Source organism: Protopterus annectens, chromosome 11.part0 (assembly GCF_019279795.1).
Source record: "Protopterus annectens isolate FY-2018-M chromosome 11.part0, PAN1.0, whole genome shotgun sequence".
Taxonomy (NCBI): domain Eukaryota; kingdom Metazoa; phylum Chordata; order Ceratodontiformes; family Protopteridae; genus Protopterus; species Protopterus annectens.
In genome coordinates, this window is record NC_056745.1 from 302,738,050 (window position 1) to 302,759,049 (window position 21,000).

The following is a 21,000-nucleotide window of genomic DNA, read 5'->3' on the forward strand; positions in this document are numbered from 1 at the left end:
ACCTTAGAATACTCCATTTGTAAAATGCTATGTTCAAAAATAAGAACATAGTGCAGTTTATGCAAACGGCAGAATTTTCCTTTCATAAAATTTTATGATGCATATTTCTGTTGCATAACATTTTTTCTTAAGACATAATAATAGCTCTGTAAAGTATTTTGATTGGACTGCATTTTAAAAAGGGAATTAAAACAAACAGATACAAAAAGCTGCACTGGTGACAGGCTCTAAAAATAATTTCACACTATCAAGTGAAATACTTTTGTCAATTTGCGGTGATTGTGTACAGTGTGAAAACACAAATCAAAATGACAGATATCAGTAAAAAAAAAAAAAACAATGCAGTGAAAATGCATTTTCATGATTATAAATCATATGCTACTTTTGAAAATGCTTGACTTGTACTGGTGACGTTAACATGTCAGTCAAAATATGTTAGTGTTACCAGTTTTCAGACATTTTCTGTATTTTCCTGATATTTTATTAATTTATGGAAATAACACATATTGTATAAGCTTTCTAAACAGTTTATTTACAATTTATGAATGTCTTGTAGTATTTAAAAATACAGACTGTTTTTCCTATTTTTAACTGTACGAGGTGTTTCTGGCAATAAAACTAATGTGTGGAATCAATAAAATGTGTTATATATTGAGTTGTTTAATACCACAGAAATATTAAAGTCCTTAAAGTAACCTATTTTGTTTGCATTCCTACAGCAAAATTTTGTGGTGATCCAGGAATTCCCGCAGAAGGAAGAAGAGAAGGGAAAAGTTTTATCTTCCAGTCTGAAGTGTCCTTCACTTGTAATTTGCCGTTTATCTTAGTGGGATCGAATACCAGAATATGCCAGGCTGATGGAACTTGGAGTGGATCTGCACCAAGATGCATAGGTATTGGCAAACACATATTAAACATTAACTAAATGAATACCAAGGGCCGGAATTCAATTTTGGTGATTGGGGTTGTAATTATACTCTCCAGTTCCAAACTTTCTTTTTTGGAAAATAGTTGTTCAAGCCTTCAAATGTCAGACCACATCCACTCCCAGGTTATGAGCAATTTTTTTCTTAGCTATTAGTGTTGGTTTCACTATGATTATGATGTCTTTATCACCATCCCCTAGACAGCATCTGCTCATGCACACAGGCACACAACTATTGTCTTGATACTTTGAGTACAAACAGCGTGGCTTTATCAGTTCCCACAGTGGTAGCAGCTTTCTACAAATAGACAGCAATAACAGGAGCACCAGCCCTGCCATATGTGGGGCATCTTTCCAGTGCATCTTCTTACTTTATTATTAGCATTCTATGGCTGCTGTACCTTGGGTGGTGGTTATAAAAGCTGTGGTAGCAAACTGGTGTAGCAGTATTTATTTTCATAAATGGATGACATAATGGTGAGATCAATTAGATTACTAAACTGTAAGGTAATTTAAATTTTTGTGCACATGAAAGAAGAGTTGTTGGGCTAGTCATCTCAGCCCTTTTTACCTGTGACCTGGAGGACACATGTAAATGTCTCTATAAAATAAAATGCAGAAGAGAAGAATTGACCCTCAGAGTGAAAGCTGGTAAACAGCTTAATACTCCATTATTAGTATGCCTAGAAAAAGCAGACAACAGATGTTGCATGGTTTGTTTCATCCAGCTTTTAGTCTGCTCAGCGCTAGATAAATTCTTCCCAGGCATCGGCCCCATTCATCTTACCCATATTAACATACATATCATCATCTTTCATCAGAACGTGTTTGCTGCTCATTGTGTTTATATGACTAAAGTAGGATTATGTTAGTTTATTGAAATTTTACTTTGTTGATATTCATATGGTTGATATTACATGATTGACAACTTAAAATATCAAAAACTAACTAAAAAAATGGAAATGGAATTCCTGCAGGAAGGCAAACCCCACTGCATCCCTTATATCCCCTGCTAACTTTATATACAGTAAACTCTCAGTTAACTGGCACCCATGGGGACTGGTAGATGCCAGATAACTTTAGTTTCTGGCTGCTTGAGAGTAACTATTAAAATAGGCCTGACTAATACTATACCACATACTACTTGTTTGGTCTGGCTTGTTTTTAGGTTGGGGAGAGAGGGAATGTATTCCTATCTTCCTTTTAAAACTCTAAAACTTTTAAAAGGTAAGGTATTTTTCTGAGGGCGAAAACAGAAAGTGCAACACATGAAAATTGTAATGTATTTCTTTGATTTTTTTTCTAGTTACTTGAGTTCTGGTTAACTGAGAGTTTACTGTTAGACCACAAAAACAGACTAAAACTACCAGAATATCACAACAAGCCACAAGAACTGAAACTTAGTCTGAGAACAAGAGACACAAATTTTAGCATAGACAGTTTATTTTCCACTTGCTTCATTAGACTTCATCAGAAATCAATGCCTCTTGTTCTCAGTCTAAGTTCCAGTTCTTGTGGCTTGAGAGTTTACTGTACTAAGTCAAAGATTGCACTTCAGTGGAGAAAAGGCCACAATCTGTGATCCTCACTGTACTGCAATCTCCATGCAATTCTGTTTCTATTTATATGTTGATTTTCAGTATTTTAAGAAGGTGATCATGTTGTCACAACCATATGTATTTTGACAGAATAAAATTTCCATAAACTAACATAATCCCGACTAAAATGGCCTAAGGTTTTTCAAGGCTACTAAGTCTTGAATCACATCTTGCCAGCACTCAGCCACTCTGAGACCATACTTTCCTATTGTAGGAGGCCTAGGCCAGTCAGACTATGGGTGAATTTGGGTACTCATCCATTCATCCAGTTCCAGTTTGAGGGATGATGATGATGCATCTTGCTGCCTGACTTGCTGCAGGAATCTATTTCAGAGGTGGGGTGAGTACTCTATAATTAACATATCTGCTCTACTGTGGTTTATTTATTTGCTGATGGAAATTTAGATCCATGGTTCAGGTATTTGTGATGCTATTTGACTCATAGAGATAGAGATACAAGAAAGGGATCCAACATCACTGAGTCCATAATGGCATAGAAGTCCATAAGATGCTAAATAAAGTTTCCAGTCTTTTCCGGTAGCTTAGAGTTTTTAAGCTACTGATCTTCTTAGTTAAAATCTCTGTGTTTTCTTAGTTGTTTGAAATTCCTTGCAGGGTACATCCCAGAGAGAGCCACTGAATTTAATGATTGTCCTAATCAGTGAATATAAGTGGACAATGACCTCTTTAATTCAAGATGATATTCCTTTGGGAATTAGCTGCACTATGTATAATGCCAGTGTTGTTACAGGATGATCAAAGGTGAAGGAATTATCAACCCAGTCGCAGACCTTTAAGAATATTCTCATTTTGGAGTGAGAAATTATGTTTGTTGTCTGTGTTTTATGCTAGGGTGGGGGCTATTTACCAAATCTGATATTTCCCATCTTAGCATTTAATTTAAGCACTTGATCTGTCCCTTAGTATTTGTAACCTACTCCCGCCCACTGAACCCTACTACTACTACAGTTCTCTTTCCTTCTCTTATAGCCTTTTCTGTTTCTTACTTCCATTCTCCTCTATATATTTCCTTTTTTATAATACTAGGATTCTGTAAAGAAAAACAACTGATATTGATATGTTATTGTATTACAAACAGTATTTTGTACTATTGTATTCAATGTCCACAGTATATTGTTAATCTCAGACTTCCATGTTGCATTTATACTTCTTGTTTCTAACTTGAGCATTACATAATCACTTGATGGTAAGTCTAGCAACCATCCCTGTATTGTAATTTCTGTATTGATACATGATGATTAGTAATTAGTCATTTCTGTATTTGTTAAAATTTTGTTAAAAAATTATAAAAATTTTGTTCCGGAGCTTTTCTCCTTGGGCCTCCTGAAAAAGGGCTGCTGGCCCAGTCGGACACTCCTGGTGAACAGATGTAAAATAATAAATAAAATAAAATGATGATTTTACTGCACAATGTATTTAGGAGTGTATGTTCTTGTGGATAAGCTTAGTTGTCATAGGAGGACTTAACTATGGCTCCCAATTTACAGTAGTCTGCTCACTTAATTCATGGTCTAAAGGTGAGAGAGGTAAATGTTGAACAAAAAAGGTTGCAGCACTGACCCTTGCAGGACATTGCTGGTCACTTTCATAGTAGGCACGTGCCACACATACCTGCAATGTGTTGGTTCTATCTTTTATCCAATTTGCTATCCATCTTACTACACAGGGATCTGTTTGTGATGCATTCAGCATACTAACTACACTAGCATTGAGGAACATGTCAAATGCCTTGGACAGGTCAAGATATGCCAAGTAGACAGCATGACACTGTCCACAGCCTGTACTGCCCTTACAATGATGGTAACCAGATTCAGTAGATCTAACCTTGACAAAGCCAGACTGCTGTAGGTCTAGCCTGATGAGATTTTTAATGCCATAGTTAATAACATAATTTATGATATGCTCTGTGGCTTTGCATATGAGACTCATCAAGCTGATAGGCCTGTAATTTCTGGGATCAGTGGTGAGGCCACCCTTTTGGAATGATGTCACTACTGCTGTGTACAAACCTCAGGGACAAAGCTAGCTGCTAAACTCAGGTTAAACAGTTGAAAGAGTGGCTCTGCCAGGACTTGTTTAATATTCTTTATTAAACAACCAATAATGGGCGGCCACGGTGGTGCAGTGGTTAGCATTGCCGCCTCACAGCAAGAGGTTCCCCGGTTCGATCCTCGGCTGGGGTGCCTTCTGTGCGGAGTCTGCATGTCCTCCCTGTGGTCGCGTGGGTTTCCTCTGGGTGCTTCGGTTTCCTCCCACATCCCAAAGACATGCTGCAGGTGGATTGGACACTCTAAATTGGCCCTAGGTGTGCGTGTGAGTGTGCCTTCTGTGGAAGGTTGGGCGCCGGGCTGGCAACTCGACACCGTAAAACTCCACTGCCATTCAATGTGCGGACAAGGCGATCCGCTGTGGCGACCCCTAACCGGGAAAAAGCCGAAAGAAGAAGAAGAAGATTAAACAACCAATAATATTGTCATGTCTCATGGAGAAATTATTTTTATTCTAGGACAGCACCTTCAGTGCATGTCCTTAAGTGATGATGAGTAGTCTGAGAGATTCAGGGATAACTGGGCTTTGGATAGTCATCTGTGGGTTACAGTTAGCAGTGAATTTGCTAGTATATTGACAAGGTCTACTAGATCAGAGTAGGTGATGCTATTATCAGTAAGTTCAGAGTACTGTTGTGTGTTATTTATTATCTTCCTTTCATTACTAAAGATGGATTTGTAATTGTCCTTAGTTTCAGATGCTAACTTATATTCTTGGCCTGCTGTAACAGACCTAATACTATTTTCATGTTTTTAGTCAAATCTCTGATATCTCCATTAATATGATGATCACTTAATCTGCTGTGTATTTAAGTAGTTTTTTTTATTCTGTAGAGTTTACTTTAGTTTTTTTGTTACTTTGGTTGCTTTTGGAGCAGCTTTGCTATTCCCTTCATTTGATTCTGCACAACATTTGATGGTTTGATTAAAGCTAATTTTATTTAGCCAGTTCCATGTGTTTTCTTCTTAATTGTTGCTCCCCCGAGTCACTGCCTTGTCTGCATTTTTTGTTACCTTGTTTATTTTTAGTTTTTGGCTATTAAGATCTTCAGTTTTGCAAAAAAGTAAAGAAAGAAAAAAAGAAAAAGAACAGTCTTAATATCCTGTTTGACTGCTATTGGCATTATGCTCGGTGTCCTTTTTTGTCACTGTTAGTTCTTTTAAGTTTGCTATGAATAAGACTTCTTTTTTTTTTCAAAAAATGTGAGGTATGTAGGTAAAATCTGTCTCCATAAGACACAAATATGTTGTGTGCTTAGGGTAAGTCATATGATTGAAGACTGGGACATTTTAATAAGCTTGATTTGATAATAAGACACTAGCTGATTATAAAAGCTTCTTCTCAAAGATGTATTGCCATTGACATTCTGTATATATAGGCCTCATGTAGACCAATAAATCCAAATGCAAGTCAGTTAAAAGGGAATAAACTTTAGTTTGCAGGGAGTTTCCCCTTTTTCCTCACTAAAGTGCCCAGAAGGGAAGAAAACCTTTTCTTTTTTTTTTTTTTTTTTTGCTGAGGTTGGGGTTTCTGAATTGGTCACTTAGATAGTGGGAGATGAACCCTACATAGTCTGTATCTGATTCTGTAAGAAGAGATAATGTTTCTTCTCTGTCTCTGAGCTGGACTTTCCCAAGACTTTTCTTTGTAAAAAAAACACCTCTATTGAATTGTCACTTGTGATATAGGCAAACATACATTTGTATAAAAGTAATCAAACCATATTAGCAAGTTCAGGTTTACAAATATTATGCATCACATATATTGTTCTATACAATATTATCAAACCGGAATTACATAAATTGTTCAATTCTACCCTTCTCTTAAGCCTCATTCCTCCTCAAAAACGTTCTTCTGCATGCATTGTTCTCACAATCTCCATTTTTTCTAAGTAATTTACTCCTACCCTTTTCTTAAGATCCCACTTTATATTCTTTTATCTCTGTTACAAGATTCATTTCTTCAAGTATGGTTGGTTTAGACCTTGATTTCCATTTTATAGTAATTGCTTTTATGGGAATCATCAGAATTAAACTTAACATGGTGTTACAATGTCTAGACAATTCATATCCTGTATCCTAGCTCAAAAGGTAATTTCCTTAGTTACACTCATTTGCTTGCCCAGTATCCCTGACAGAGTACTCTGCAGGGAATTTTTAAAGTCTGTCAACCAATTATACTCTGAAGATGCAGGGAATTTTTAATGTCTGTTAACTCATTATACTCTGAAAACATATACTTCCAAGTACATCTTTCTTCTCTATTACACCTTCAATATATGTTATCTACCTGCTAAACAATTATTTGAAGTCTGCTTGGGGTATAAAAGTAGCTATGTAAACACTTCCAGGCAAAAACCCTAAATCTTCTAGACTTTAGTGTATATTAAGGAGTCATGCATATGTCCTCCCATTGTCGCTTTGTGAATTGCTCACTTAATCTCTCTTCCTAATCTTTTCTGACCTCCTCTGCTTGATTCATATAGTTATCATGCAGTATTTTATATGCCCTATTATTTATCCCTTTTTTAACAGCAGCTTTATTTCTAGATTCATCTAAAAACTTAACCAGTGTATGTCGTTCACTTAGGATTCCACTGTTTCCTTCTCTTTGCCTATACTGTGATATCAGTCTCTGATAGGGAAGGAAATCGTTAACCTGCACTGCAAATGTCTTCTTGGCCTCTTTTCATTCTGTTACCTTTGCCTCTCTAATTATTTGTTCCCTGTACCCTGTTTTATTTGGCAGATAACTCCAGTAAATTCCAGCCCTTTCTTGCCTATTCTCTGTACCCCTAATTGTAGTCATCCCTAGTGGCAGAATCTCTTTTCTCCATTTCTGTGTTGGCTTAGTTGTTAGTATACTTTCTGCTGCTTTATGAATAAAATATTTTTTTCTCTAAATCGTTTGTGTTTCTAATACCATAATTGGTGCAGACCACATTCCTAAGTCAAAGTATGATTACAGTTGATGAAATTTGTATTGTTTCACTCTTTAATGTCAGCCAGTAGTGCTCCTCACAGCACCCACAATGTACCCAGTAATGACTCCTTCTGCAATTCGTATGGGGTTACATGGATTGGTAACATATCTAAATACAAATGTAGATTCTTTTTTATAAGACCCGTTGCTCCTACTACTATTGGAACTGTCTCGGTATCTTTCTTCCACATTGCTCTGATTTCTGCCTGCAGATCCTGATATTTTATGACTTTGTGTCTGTTCAGAACACACTGTAGTCATTGGGTGTGATAATTTCAATGATCAATGCTACTTTTGTCTTCTTTTTATGCACCACTATATCTGTTTTTTTAGCATCTACCTTTCGAACTGTCGATAACGGGTGATCCCATATGATATAAACTTAATTTTCTATGATGCTTTGTGGCTCGTGTTTCCAGTGTTTTTCAGCCACTTCAGTGCCATAATGTTTACAAAATCCCCAGTTCAACTGTCTTGCCACATTATCATGCCTTTCGGTATATAGCCCTTCTGCCATTAGTATGCCACAACCACCAATGAGGTGTACGACTGTTTCCAATTAGGTTTTACAAAACCTACATTTGTCTGTTTCTCCCACATTTTCAATGGACTTTGTAAATCAACATGTACATAGCCCACTATCTTGGGCCACTAATATTAAGCTTTCATCTCATGGTTTGAAATCGCCTCTCCTTATCCATTCCTGCATTCGCTCCTGATCAACATGAGGTTCCTCCAAATGTTTTCTATGCTTGCAACTATATTTATGCATTTTCCACATTTCTTGCCTACTCATCTGGTCCTTTACCTTATATTCTTTCTTCTGTTTTTGGCACATTCAGTTGCTGCCTGACTTTTATTTACTTCTGGTTTGATTTCCATTCTTGCTTGAAACCGATACTCTTCTGTTAGATTAAGCAGAGAAGTCCTCTTAGATTTATTCTCTCCGTGTTTCAAAACTTTCACAGCGCTTGAGTCTTGTGAGGTCAGCAGATATATGTGGAGTCTCATGATTGAGGATCTATACATATAATCAGTTTCATGGAGGTCCATCCCTCCTTCAGAATGGGGAATATATAATCGTGGTACACACTGATTTTTATAAATCATTTGGCGAGCATGAAGCATCCTTCTTGTTTTCCTATCTAATCTATCCAACATGTTTTGAGGCCAGTCAATCACTCCAAGACTGTAAGATAGGACAGGAAGAGCAAATTGGTTTGTAGCTTGGATTTTGCTCTTAGATATCAGCACTATTTTCAGGATTAATTTAAGTCTTCTAAAGTATTCCTTACTAAGTTTTACTCGCTATTGTTCATGTTTTATTGCTGATCCTTCATCAATTCCCAAATATTTATACACTCTCCTCTTGCTCAAGTTCTTCTATATCGCATTCTTGTCCTAAACTGATGTTTTCTTGATACTGCAGGTTTTCCTGTTTTAAAGGTTGCTTTTTCACATTTATCAAGATCAAATGACATTCTTATATCATCTGAAAAAGTTTTGACAACCTGCAGTTGTGCTTTCAGTTCCTCATCTGATGAGCTATACAGTTTTAAATAATCGACAAAGAGAAGATGAGAAGTCTTTATACTTTGCTGTTTTTTAGGAGCCAAATTATGGCCATGGCCTAAGCTGCTAAGTAAACAGCTTAATGGGTTAAGGGCAAGGTAGAATAGAAATGGTGACAGAGAGGCACCCTGCAATATCCCCTTTTGAATTTTTATCCCCGGGATAATAATTTGCCCTTTATCATAGCTTAATTGCAAAGTGGTCTGCCACTGTTTCATGGTCACTGCAATGTAGTCGATCAGTGTAGGGTGTATCTTATACATTTTTAAGCACTCTTTTATCCATGCATGTAAGATACTATCAATTGCTTTTTTGTAGTCAATCCATGCCATACTTAGATTCTTCCCCTTTTTACAGTTCTACACTATGACTTTATTTAACAACAAATGATCCTTTGTTCCATATGACTTTCTTTTATTGCCCTTTTGTTCTACTGCCATAATTGAGTTTTCTTCTAAATGACTATAAATTCTGTCAGCATCAATTCCCATGTATAGTTTATATGTTGTCAGAAGGCAAGTTATTGGTCTATAATTTTTAGGGTAGCTTGCAGGTTCACTCTTAAGTAGGAGCATTGTTTTTCTATGTTGTTAGCCAGGTTGGTGTCTCTTCAGGTTGCGCATATAAATAGTACTTGCTCATGGCTAAATCTTCATGCAAAGATGTTAATGCTTTTAAACAAAAGTTAATTACTGCATCTGGGCCTGGTGTTTTCCAATTAGAGAAACTATGCTATATGAATTTTGTTATTCCTTTTAAGGATATGCATCCAAAATCCCACTCCTTACTTATTTATTGAATCCCCCCCTGCTTCATTATATCCCTTTCCACTTTGAATTGTAGCGTTCTGCTTGTGTTATGTATAAGATTCTTAACAGTATAGCTCTAAAATATCCCTTCAAATCCTGTAAACATAAAGATTTTAGCAAGACTTTGATCATTATGTCCCATTTTCCAGGTCTTTTCATTGTTTCCTTCCACATTCCAACTTCCCTTGAAATTGATAAAGTGAAGCTTAGGTACTGATGGATTCAAGTGTCTCATGTCTCCCTCTCATTATGGACACATTTTTGCAGTAAAGGAAACTGGGACATATTAAACAGACTAACTAAGGTTGCAGTTATACTCCTGCAGCTTCTTTATCTGGGCCAAATGTCACCAGTTCAGGGTTTAAAATACTGTGTTGATGGACCTCGCTGAAACTGAATTCAATTTCAGAACGCTGTTTTCTTACTTAAAAGTTGCAACATTTCAATATTGCACCTTTGTTAAGCAACACATTCTTTTAAAGTTGTTGCATAATGAAATGTTTACAGACCTAGCATGTACTTTGCAGAATTTTTCAAGCACCTTAGCTCATGACATGGCCCCACAATTCTCATACTGCCTTATAATGCTGCATTCCAGAGTAATCCCTTAAAGTGAGCAGCTTGCAGCACCCAAAATGTTTTGTCTTCCTTTGTCTGCTACTAGAGATCAAATGATGGCCTTTGCTACTTTTGCTTTGCCAGACTTGTACTTCCAATTTGCACAAATGTGCATGCAAACTCTCTCTCTCTCTCGCTTAGATTCCAAAGTCTAGTTGAATAATTTTTAGCAAAATGATTTGCTTCACTGCATCATCTAAGAATATCTCCAACAGTTGTTTATATTGGTTTGCTTCAGTTTTTACACACTGTCTTTGCTCATAATACTTTGTAATGTAACACTCATATGTATTCTCCAGTGCTGCTATAGATTCATAGGTCCTTAGGTACTTACTAGGCTATTGATCTATGAGGACTATAAGGAGCCTAGCCTTATGCCCTTGTTTTTTAGCTCTAATATTTTCAGTATGACAAACCTAAAAGCTGACTGAGTGGCTATGCTGGGGTAGTTACTTATTTCCTATATCTTTAAGGAACACGGCTGCAAAATTGGAGGTAACATTATAGTTTCCCTTCCAGTCTTCCAAGTTGCATTTGAATAGAGTAAAAAAATATAGTTTTCACTGTTTCAGTATTTGTTACAAGAATCTCCCTGTGTCATCAGGCTTCAGTTTTTCTAGAAAAGCTTGGCTTTTTTCAAAGACTGATCACAGCTCACCTATTTGACAGTGTCAGATTCTTGGGTTTCTCTAATGGACCAGGATAGTGCATTGTGTATTTCCTTCCTATAAAAAAAAGAAGCAGCCCCCTCCCATATTATCTACTCAGTTTGGTATATTCATTGAAGTTTTTGATGTATCTTGACACTTGCTATTCCTTTAACAGTTAACTTATGTTTATTTCTTTATTGCTTGTGAACAAGAGAGATATACTTTGAGCCTGTGCATCAAACAAATATTAGCTGACAGTCATGGTATGCTTCAAAGATGTACTGCCCAGACATTCTAGGTTCATATATTTGATTGTCAAGCTTGTGATATAAATGTCAGCTCATGCATATCTATCTATCTATCTCTCTCTCTATATATATATATATATATATATATATATATATATATATATACATATATATATATATATATACATATATGCATAGAGTAGATATATTTAGTGTATATGTATTGTGTGTGTGTGTGTGTGTGTGTGTGTGTGTGTGTGTGTGTGTGTGTATGGATTCACTTTAGAACATCGAAAGCCCATAACACTGAAATTCAAAACACTGAAACCCAAATCTTGAAAATTCAAAACACTGAAAACTCAAAACATTGAATCTCATAACATTGAAAAAACATAGGGCACCAACATCTAATATATACCAGCACAACTACATACAGAAACAAATAAAAAACAAACCATATTAGACTTCTCTAAATATAAGCAGGGGGCCCCGCACACGCCCTGCTACTTAAATATATCAACTCCGAGATCGCACTACACAGAACAAAATGGCAAACATACCATTCCATGCTTCACAGCTGCCTGTTTAAATTGTAAAAAACTGTCCTTAACCTTCTCTTACAAACACTACTTCACTGTTAAAACATTACACATTACTATATATCTCTGCAAAACTTACCGGAGTTTCATAAGTAACCTCAGTTATGTTCCCTTCTTACTTGCTACTATAACATAACACATCTTAGTGTAGTGTAGTGGGATCTCAGAGTTGATATATATAAGTAGCATGGGGTATGGGTGGCTTGTCCCCACATGGGGGTTGCATGGGGGCTTGCCCCTTGCTTATATTTGAAGAAGTATAATATGGCTTGTTTTTTTATTTGTTTCTGTATGTATTTGTGCTGGAATATAGTACATGCTGCTTTCCTATGTTTTTTCAATGTTATGGGATTCAATGTTTTGAGTTTCCAGTGTTTTGAATTTTCAAGATTTTGGTCTTACTGTTTTGAATTTCAGTTTTATGGGCGCTCGATGTTCTAAAGTGAATCTGTATGTATCTATCTATATATATATATATATATATATATATATATATATATATATATATATATATATATATATATATATATATAGATATATATATATATATATATATATATATATATATATATATATATATATATATATATATATATATATATATATATATATATATATATATATATATATATATACACATACACACACACACACCAATAAATCCCAAACAATGCTGGAGACACTAAGTTATATAAAGACAAAAGTTTGTAGTAAACATCCAGTCAAGAAACTAAATAGCAGTTCCTCTTGAATTCTCGGTTTAAAAATACAATGAATATTACAGCATTTTTTTGCATTTCAGTACCAAAATTAAAGCAAGCACAGTTTTTTGAATTGCAATTCCATGAAACAGTAATTTGTGGTATCTTTACAATGTTCACACAGCCTTTCAAGGAAAAAATGCTGTCTCAAGATGTTGTCCAGGTCTGAATTCCAGATGTCTGTCACCGATTGTCCTTTTGGTGCACTACACAAGTTAGTCCTGACTGAGTCAACATATTCCATGCTTCCAGGGTCTTCTTTCCAGATTATTTTCCAGATGAGAAATTAAATTCTTGAATGCCTTGTGACTAGGAAATGGCACACCATGGTTAATTACAATTAAGAGTTCATGACTGACTTATACACAGTATTCTGTACTGAGGATGTTCTCGTGCTTTTGAACTGCGGCAGACATTTAAGGAAGCAGTAGCCAATTTCTCATCTATCTATGTGTGTGTCTGCGTGTGTATGTGTGAGTAAATCTGTTGATTGGTGCTAATGTCAGCAGATTTCCTGCCTGCTTAATTTGCTCAACAGGATAGCTGTTCAACATTGGTGTAAGACGGCTATAATTCAAGTGTTGTGGAATATGCCCTTCCTCAATATTATGCAGTCTCGAGTTGGTAGATTTAAGAAGCAGAAGGTAGAGAAGGTACCAGGGTCGTTCCCTTGTTCAAACAATGTTGCTTCTGTTTTGCATGATCCAAAATTATTTTTCAGAGCATGTGGTTTGTGGTGTTGATTTTTTTATGATGTTTGACGTGTTGATTTACTGAAGATTTGATTAACTTTAGTAGGTCTATAGAGATACATATGTGTGTGTGTGTGTGTGTGTGTGTGTGTGTGTGTGTGTATATTTCTCTATATATATATATATATATATATATCTACACACACACACACACACATATATGTCCATAAGTATATGTATATATATATATATATATGTTTGAGTGTGGTGTGTGTGTGTGTGTGTGTGTGTGTGCGTGTGTGTGTATGCTATATCAGAATTAATTTTATTATGATGTTAATGACTGACTACTGATTACAAAAGAAAGTTACAAATGCAACGTGTAGTTAATTTGTCACATTTTTCTATTATAAGTATTTATGTTTAGAATTAAATTTCTTGATGTGTTAACATCTAAATTGCTTTCCCAACATATATTTCCAAATAAAATCCATTCCAGTGTAATATTTTAGACAATTGCTTTTGCCATACCCAGTCACAAGTCATTTTAGCATCATGTTACCAGTTTTCTGTTCTTTCTTTCTCTTAATAGCACCCAAGACTTCTTTAGTCAAAATTATTTTTAACTTTCTTTCTCTATATTCCATCAGCAGACACCAATATTACTTTAACTTGTGATTTCACTATTTTCACCAATATCTTACATACACATTTCATTAATATAAGATGTTCTGTCTTTTTTCCCTTTAGGAACTTCATAGTTTATTTGTAGAACTCGTTAGATAACATCCCGTTACATTACATTTATTCAAACTATAACAAATAAAAGTTTCCCTTCTTCATCTTCTACTTTTTCTTCTTTCATTTTTTATAACTCATATATCCTATGACGTCATCACCAAATAAGCTATGTTTAATATGTGTAATTTGACCTTTATTCAACATAGCTGACATTTTAGTCACATTATATTTTACTTGCTTACCTAAAAAGAAGATACATTTTCCTTCTCCCTTTTGAAATTAATTTTGAGTTTTTTATCATGTCCCTCATTCTTTGTTTTGTTTTTTTAACTCATGTATTATCTTACTTTTGTAAATATTCCATTCTGTTCCATGCTATTTGCATATCGTTATCACTTACTGAATGTGCATAATGCTTCGTCTTAGACTTTGCCTTATTCTTTTCTGTTTGCATATTATCACCCTTGCACTTCAATATTCACTCTTCCTCCTAGGTGTCACACTTCTTTATGAGTACTATTCACTATTCCTCCTAGGTGTCACACTTCTTTATGAATACTATTCACTATTCCTCCTAGGTGTCACACTTCTTTATGAGTACTATTCACTATTCCTCCTAGGTGTCACACCTCTTTATGAATACTATTCACTCTTCCTCCTAGGTGTCACACTTCTTTTTGAATACTGTTCACTATTCCTCCTAGGTGTCACACTTCTTTATGAATACTATTCACTGTTCCTCCCAGGTTCGGCACCACAAATTATTAAAGGCATATTTGGCTAAGGGCATCTGCCCTAGGGGTCTCAGAGTGAAAATACAGCCATTGGTGGCGAGTCCTGATGATAATTTACTCTCTGAGTGGAATCTTATACAACAAGAATGCTCGATGAAGTTTGTTAAAGCTTTATCGGAGCATTATACTAGAATCATTGAGAGTGAAACTACCATAGTTTTGAATTTGATTGAGGAATGTAATCAATACCAAAATGAAACTTTTTTTCCGGCTTTACTATCAAAATTGAGTACTGAACTGTTGACTTTTGATACTATCTTAAAAGAAAGAAAACTTAAAAAATTCTCTCGTGACATTTCTGATTATGATAAGGGACAACCGTTCAAGAATGTCAGACATGTCCGATTTCAGGAAGGACAGAATGCTAAGAAACAAGTTTCTAAATCCAAAAGGAAACGTCCACGCTCCATATTAAAAGGGTATAGTAATAATACTGAGTCCACTGATTTGGAAACCTCATCTGGTACGGATACTGACACACAGTCCACCATGGACTCCCCTACCCCAAAGCGTAAAAACTATGTATCCCCTTTAGGGAACACAGGGGCAGGAGGAGGAGGGGGGGCAGGAAGCACCGAAAAAGTTACCAGTCTGCAAAATCTGTTGGAGATACTAACCAAAAAATAAATAATGTATGTAACATTTCTAGTACTACACTATCAGATGAACAGATATCTCTGTTAAATAAAGGTTTATCCTTCATTCCTGGCTTTTTTGTTCCAGAAGATTCATTTACTAATGACCTATTTTCATTTTGTAGACTTATTAATTTAAAATTGTTTTTCCAGGAACAAGGAGACACTGCACATTTACAACATGAAGGTTTCAAATATCATGCTTCGAACTTTACTCCTCCTATGCATCCAGCTGTTAACCTCTTTTTGAGAAGTGTACTTAATGAGTTACATTTTAAGCACAACTATGAGAGACCTATGCCTAATAATATCACTGATGGTGAAAAAGCCTGTCTAGAGGAACTTGCAAATAATAAAGATTTAGTCATTATCAATGCAGACAAAGGAGGGGCAGTGGTAGTGTTAGATTGGTGTGCTTATGATATTGAAGCACACAGACAACTTAATGATGCTAAATACTATACTAAAATGCCACTGGACCCTACCTTGGTTTTCAAAAAGGATATTGATGACTTTTTGAATTCTGCTGTTGAAAATGGTATTATTGACAAGAAAACATGTCATCATCTAACTATTAATGATCCTACTAGACAATATATTTACTTTCTGCCAAAAATACATAAGGACCTTTTACATCCACCTGGAAGGCCGATTGTATCAGGCATGGGGTCGATCACTGAACCTCTTTCTGAATTCCTAACTATGCATTTAAAGCCATTGCTACTATATGTAAGATCACGTATTCAGGATACCACTCAATTTCTGAGTATTATAAATGATATGCAGTTGGAGACAGATTGGTTACTATGTACCTTGGACGTAAGTTCACTTTACACTAATATTCCACATTGGGGTGGACTTGATGCTATTGAATTTTGGCTCAATGAATCTAAATTATATCAACCTGGTTTCAATACCCTCTTGTTGAATCTTACTGAGCATGTTTTGACTAAGAATGTTTTTTTCTACAACCAGGATTGTTATCTACAGATCAGAGGTACAGCTATGGGGGCATCCTTTGCCCCTATTTATGCTGATCTGTTTATGGCCTATATTGAACAAATTATGATCTATGATGATACACATAATTTGTTTTTGCCGGAAATTGACATCTGGCGCAGATATTTGGATGATTGCTGGATGGTGTGGAGATCGGATATTCCATACCTTCAGGAATTTATGGAATACCTGAATGACAATATATGGGGAATACAATTCACTATTACCTATAATCGGGAATCCATTACATTTTTGGATGTTTTGGTGACTAGGAACAATGACAACACCTTAACAACTGAAACTTATAGAAAATTCCCCCAATATAATACTATTCTCCACGCATCCAGCTTTCATCCAAAACATATTGCAAAGAACATCCCTAAATCACAATTTATTAGGATTAGGCGGAACTGTTCTGATAACACTACTTATGTCAATCATGCTCAGGATTTGCATAACAGATTCATTGAGCGTGGCTATTGTTCAGGATATGTGACCATGGCTCAGAATCATGCTATGGGTCTACATAGACCCAATCTATTATCATATAAAAAGAAACATAATAAGATAAATAAACTCAGATTCACTACAACATTTGGTAGGAATACCAATAACTTTATTAAGATTGTTAGGGAAAACTGGAACATCTTGGAGGCTGATGTCAGAATTAAAAATATTGTTCCTGATAAGTGCCTCTTTTCTTTCCGCAAGGGAAAGAATTTGGCTTGTCATTTTAATCATTATAAACACCACTATGAGTCAACCTTACCACAAGTATATCAAACCACAATTTTGGGAGATAGACTTATTGGTTCCTTTCCATGTGGCCACTGTGTCAATTGTAAACACATGCTGAAAACTAAGGAATTTACCAGTAGGAATACCAATACAGTTTTTGATATTAGATTCTTTGCAAATTGTAACACAGATTGGGCTGTTTATTTGGCATGTTGTACTTGCCATTCGTTTTATGTTGGACAGACATCAAGACCAGTCAAATTATGTATTTCGGAGCATCTCAGTGACATCAGATGCCATAAAATCACTAATGCACTATACAAACACACATTAATACATAATACTGCCAAATTTCACTTTACTGTTATTGACAAAATCATTGGTGACAGAACCACCAAGAGTGGTTGGCACAACAAACTTAATCTTAAAGAAAAGAAATGGATTACGAAATTAGGAGCATTATTTAACCCCGGGTTAAATGATTGTCTATAAATCAAACACATTATACATGTTTTGAGGAACATATGGTATTTCTATATTTAGATCCAATACAGATGTATATTGGATTTATTTATGCCAATATTTGAAGTATGCATTCTGATGTAATATGCACTTTGTCCATTTGCATATTCAGTTCATGTATAAATGGTGTTTCACAACCAGTAAATTGGATTATTTTTATTTTTTATTTGTTATTAAAATATTGATTTAAACAATTTACTACTATATGTATGCACTCTAGCCCTGTCAAGATTTCTATATATATATATATATATTTTTTGAATGTATTTCTTGAATGCATTTATGATCACACAAGTAATTTTATGTTATTTTATGCTGTTTGATTATCAGCATATGCTTACTATCTTGCAACCAATCAGCATGGCCTTATGTGTTTAAATACAGCATTTTTGTTTTGGCTCCTTGTTGTACACTGAAGAAGGCTGGGTTTTTAACCATTGCCGAAACCGGTATGTCTTTGGATGCCTTTTTGCTGTTGGGGTAGTCTTTATTAAACTGCTCCTTTGGACACTATCTATCTGTTTGATGCTGGCTCATTTTTTGTTGTTGGAGGTATTCACTTGGAGCCGTGCAGTTCCTGACGTGCAGGGGAACAATTTGTTTGTTGTACTTCCTCCCAGGTGTCCCACTTCATTTTGAATACTGTTCACTATCCCTCCTAAGTGTCACACTTCTTTTTGAATACTATTCACTCTTCCTCCTAGGTGTCACACTTCTTTATGAATACTATTCACTATTCCTCCTAGGTGTCACACTTCTTTATGAATACTATTCACTATTCCTCCTAGGTGTCACACTTCTTTATGAATACTATTCACTATTCCTCCTAGGTGTCACACTTCTTTATGAATACTATTCACTATTCCTCCTAGGTGTCACACTTCTTTATGAATACTGTTCATTATTCCTCCTAGGTGTCACACTTCTTTATGAGTACTATTCACTTTTCCTCCTTGGTGTCACACTTTTTTTACTACTATTCACTCTTCCTCCTAGGTGTCACACTTCTTTATGAATAATATTCACTATTCCTCCTAGGTGTCACACTTCTTTATGAGTACTATTCACTCTTCCTCCTTGGTGTCACACTTCATTTTGAATACTGTTCACTATCCCTCCTAGGTGTCACACTTCTTTTTGAATACTATTCACTATTCCTCCTAGGTGTCACACTTCTTTATGAATACTATTCACTATTCCTCCTATGTGTCACACTTCTTTATGAATACTATTCACTATTCCTCCTAGGTGTCACACTTCTTTATGAATACTATTCACTATTCCTCCTAGGTGTCACACTTCTTTATGAGTACTATTCACTATTCCTCCTAGGTGTCACAGTTCTTTATGAGTACTATTCACTCTTCCTCCTAGGTGTCACACTTCTTTATGAATACTGTTCATTATTCCTCCTAGGTGTCACACTTCTTTATGAGTACTATTCACTCTTCCTCCTTGGTGTCACACTTCTTTTTGACTACTATTCACTCTTCCTCCTAGGTGTCACACTTCTTTTTGAATACTGTTCACTATTCCTCCTAGGTGTCACACTTCTTTATGAATACTATTCACTCTTCCTCCCAGGTGTCCCACTTCATTTTGAATACTGTTCACTATCCCTCCTAGGTGTCACACTTCTTTTTGAATACTATTCACTCTTCCTCCTAGGTGTCACACTTCTTTATGAATACTGTTCATTATTCCTCCTAGGTGTCACACTTCTTTATGAGTACTATTCACTTTTCCTCCTTGGTGTCACACTTTTTTTACTACTATTCACTCTTCCTCCTGGGTGTCACACTTCTTTATGAATACTATTCACTATTCCTCCTAGGTGTCACACTTCTTTATGAGTACTATTCACTCTTCCTCCTTGGTGTCACACTTCTTTTTGAATACTGTTCACTATCCCTCCTAGGTGTCACACTTCTTTTTGAATACTATTCACTATTCCTCCTAGGTGTCACACTTCTTTATGAATACTATTCACTATTCCTCCTAGGTGTCACACTTCTTTATGAATACTATTCACTATTCCTCCTAGGTGTCACACTTCTTTATGAATACTATTCACTATTCCTCCTAGGTGTCACACTTCTTTATGAGTACTATTCACTATTCCTCCTAGGTGTCACACTTCTTTATGAGTACTATTCACTCTTCCTCCTAGGTGTCACACTTCTTTATGAATACTGTTCATTATTCCTCCTAGGTGTCACACTTCTTTATGAGTACTATTCACTCTTCCTCCTTGGTGTCACACTTCTTTTTGACTACTATTCACTCTTCCTCCTAGGTGTCACACTTCTTTTTGAATACTGTTCACTATTCCTCCTAGGTGTCACACTTCTTTATGAATACTATTCACTCTTCCTCCCAGGTGTCCCACTTCATTATGAATACTGTTCACTATCCCTCCTAGGTGTCACACTTCTTTTTGAATACTATTCACTCTTCCTCCTAGGTGTTATGACAGGATCTTGCAAGTATATGGTATAAACACAACATGGAAGTCCATTTCATTCACCCATCTGACCTATTTATCTCCTTTCTGATTCTAATGGCATTTTAATTTTCACCAAAAATAGACCAGGTAGCCAGGTGATTAGAAAACCCAAACACTTTTTTTTTTGCCTACTCTATCTTTCAATTAATCAGAATAAAAAAAAAAACAGTGTACGTCCATCGTAATAATTCATCTAATCTATGGAAATGTCCTACCTCTTCATAATAATAGGTTTATAGGTAAGTACTAGGCTAGCTGTCATTTTAAACTTAGACAGTTTTCCTTTCAAACATTAGAATCAAACCCTGCACTTATTGTCTGTGCTATAAACAGCTTAAGCATTATACCAACCTGCCTCACAAATAATGGTCCACATAGTATTTCCTTTTGTTGTCAATTTTCACATCTTATGTAATGTTTCTCCCATTTCTACTAATATTAAATGTAAAGAGTCCAGTTAGAATAATAACAGTCTAAATTAGTACATAAATCTCTACATTTTAAGCATGTGTGACACCCTTTCAGTCCTATTTGTTGGTGC

The 21,000-nt window shown here is 35.6% G+C and overlaps 1 protein-coding gene across 1 annotated transcript in view; it reads left to right on the forward strand.

Moving 5' to 3' along the window:
• The window catches only part of LOC122814936 (CUB and sushi domain-containing protein 3-like), an 811,796-nt gene that overhangs the window by 132,149 nt on the left and 658,647 nt on the right, over nucleotides 1–21,000 (forward strand). Inside the window, exon 3 of the mRNA XM_044087197.1 lies at nucleotides 720–893. Coding sequence (XP_043943132.1) covers nucleotides 720–893 — 174 coding nt within the window. The remainder of the gene's footprint in view (nucleotides 1–719; nucleotides 894–21,000) is intronic.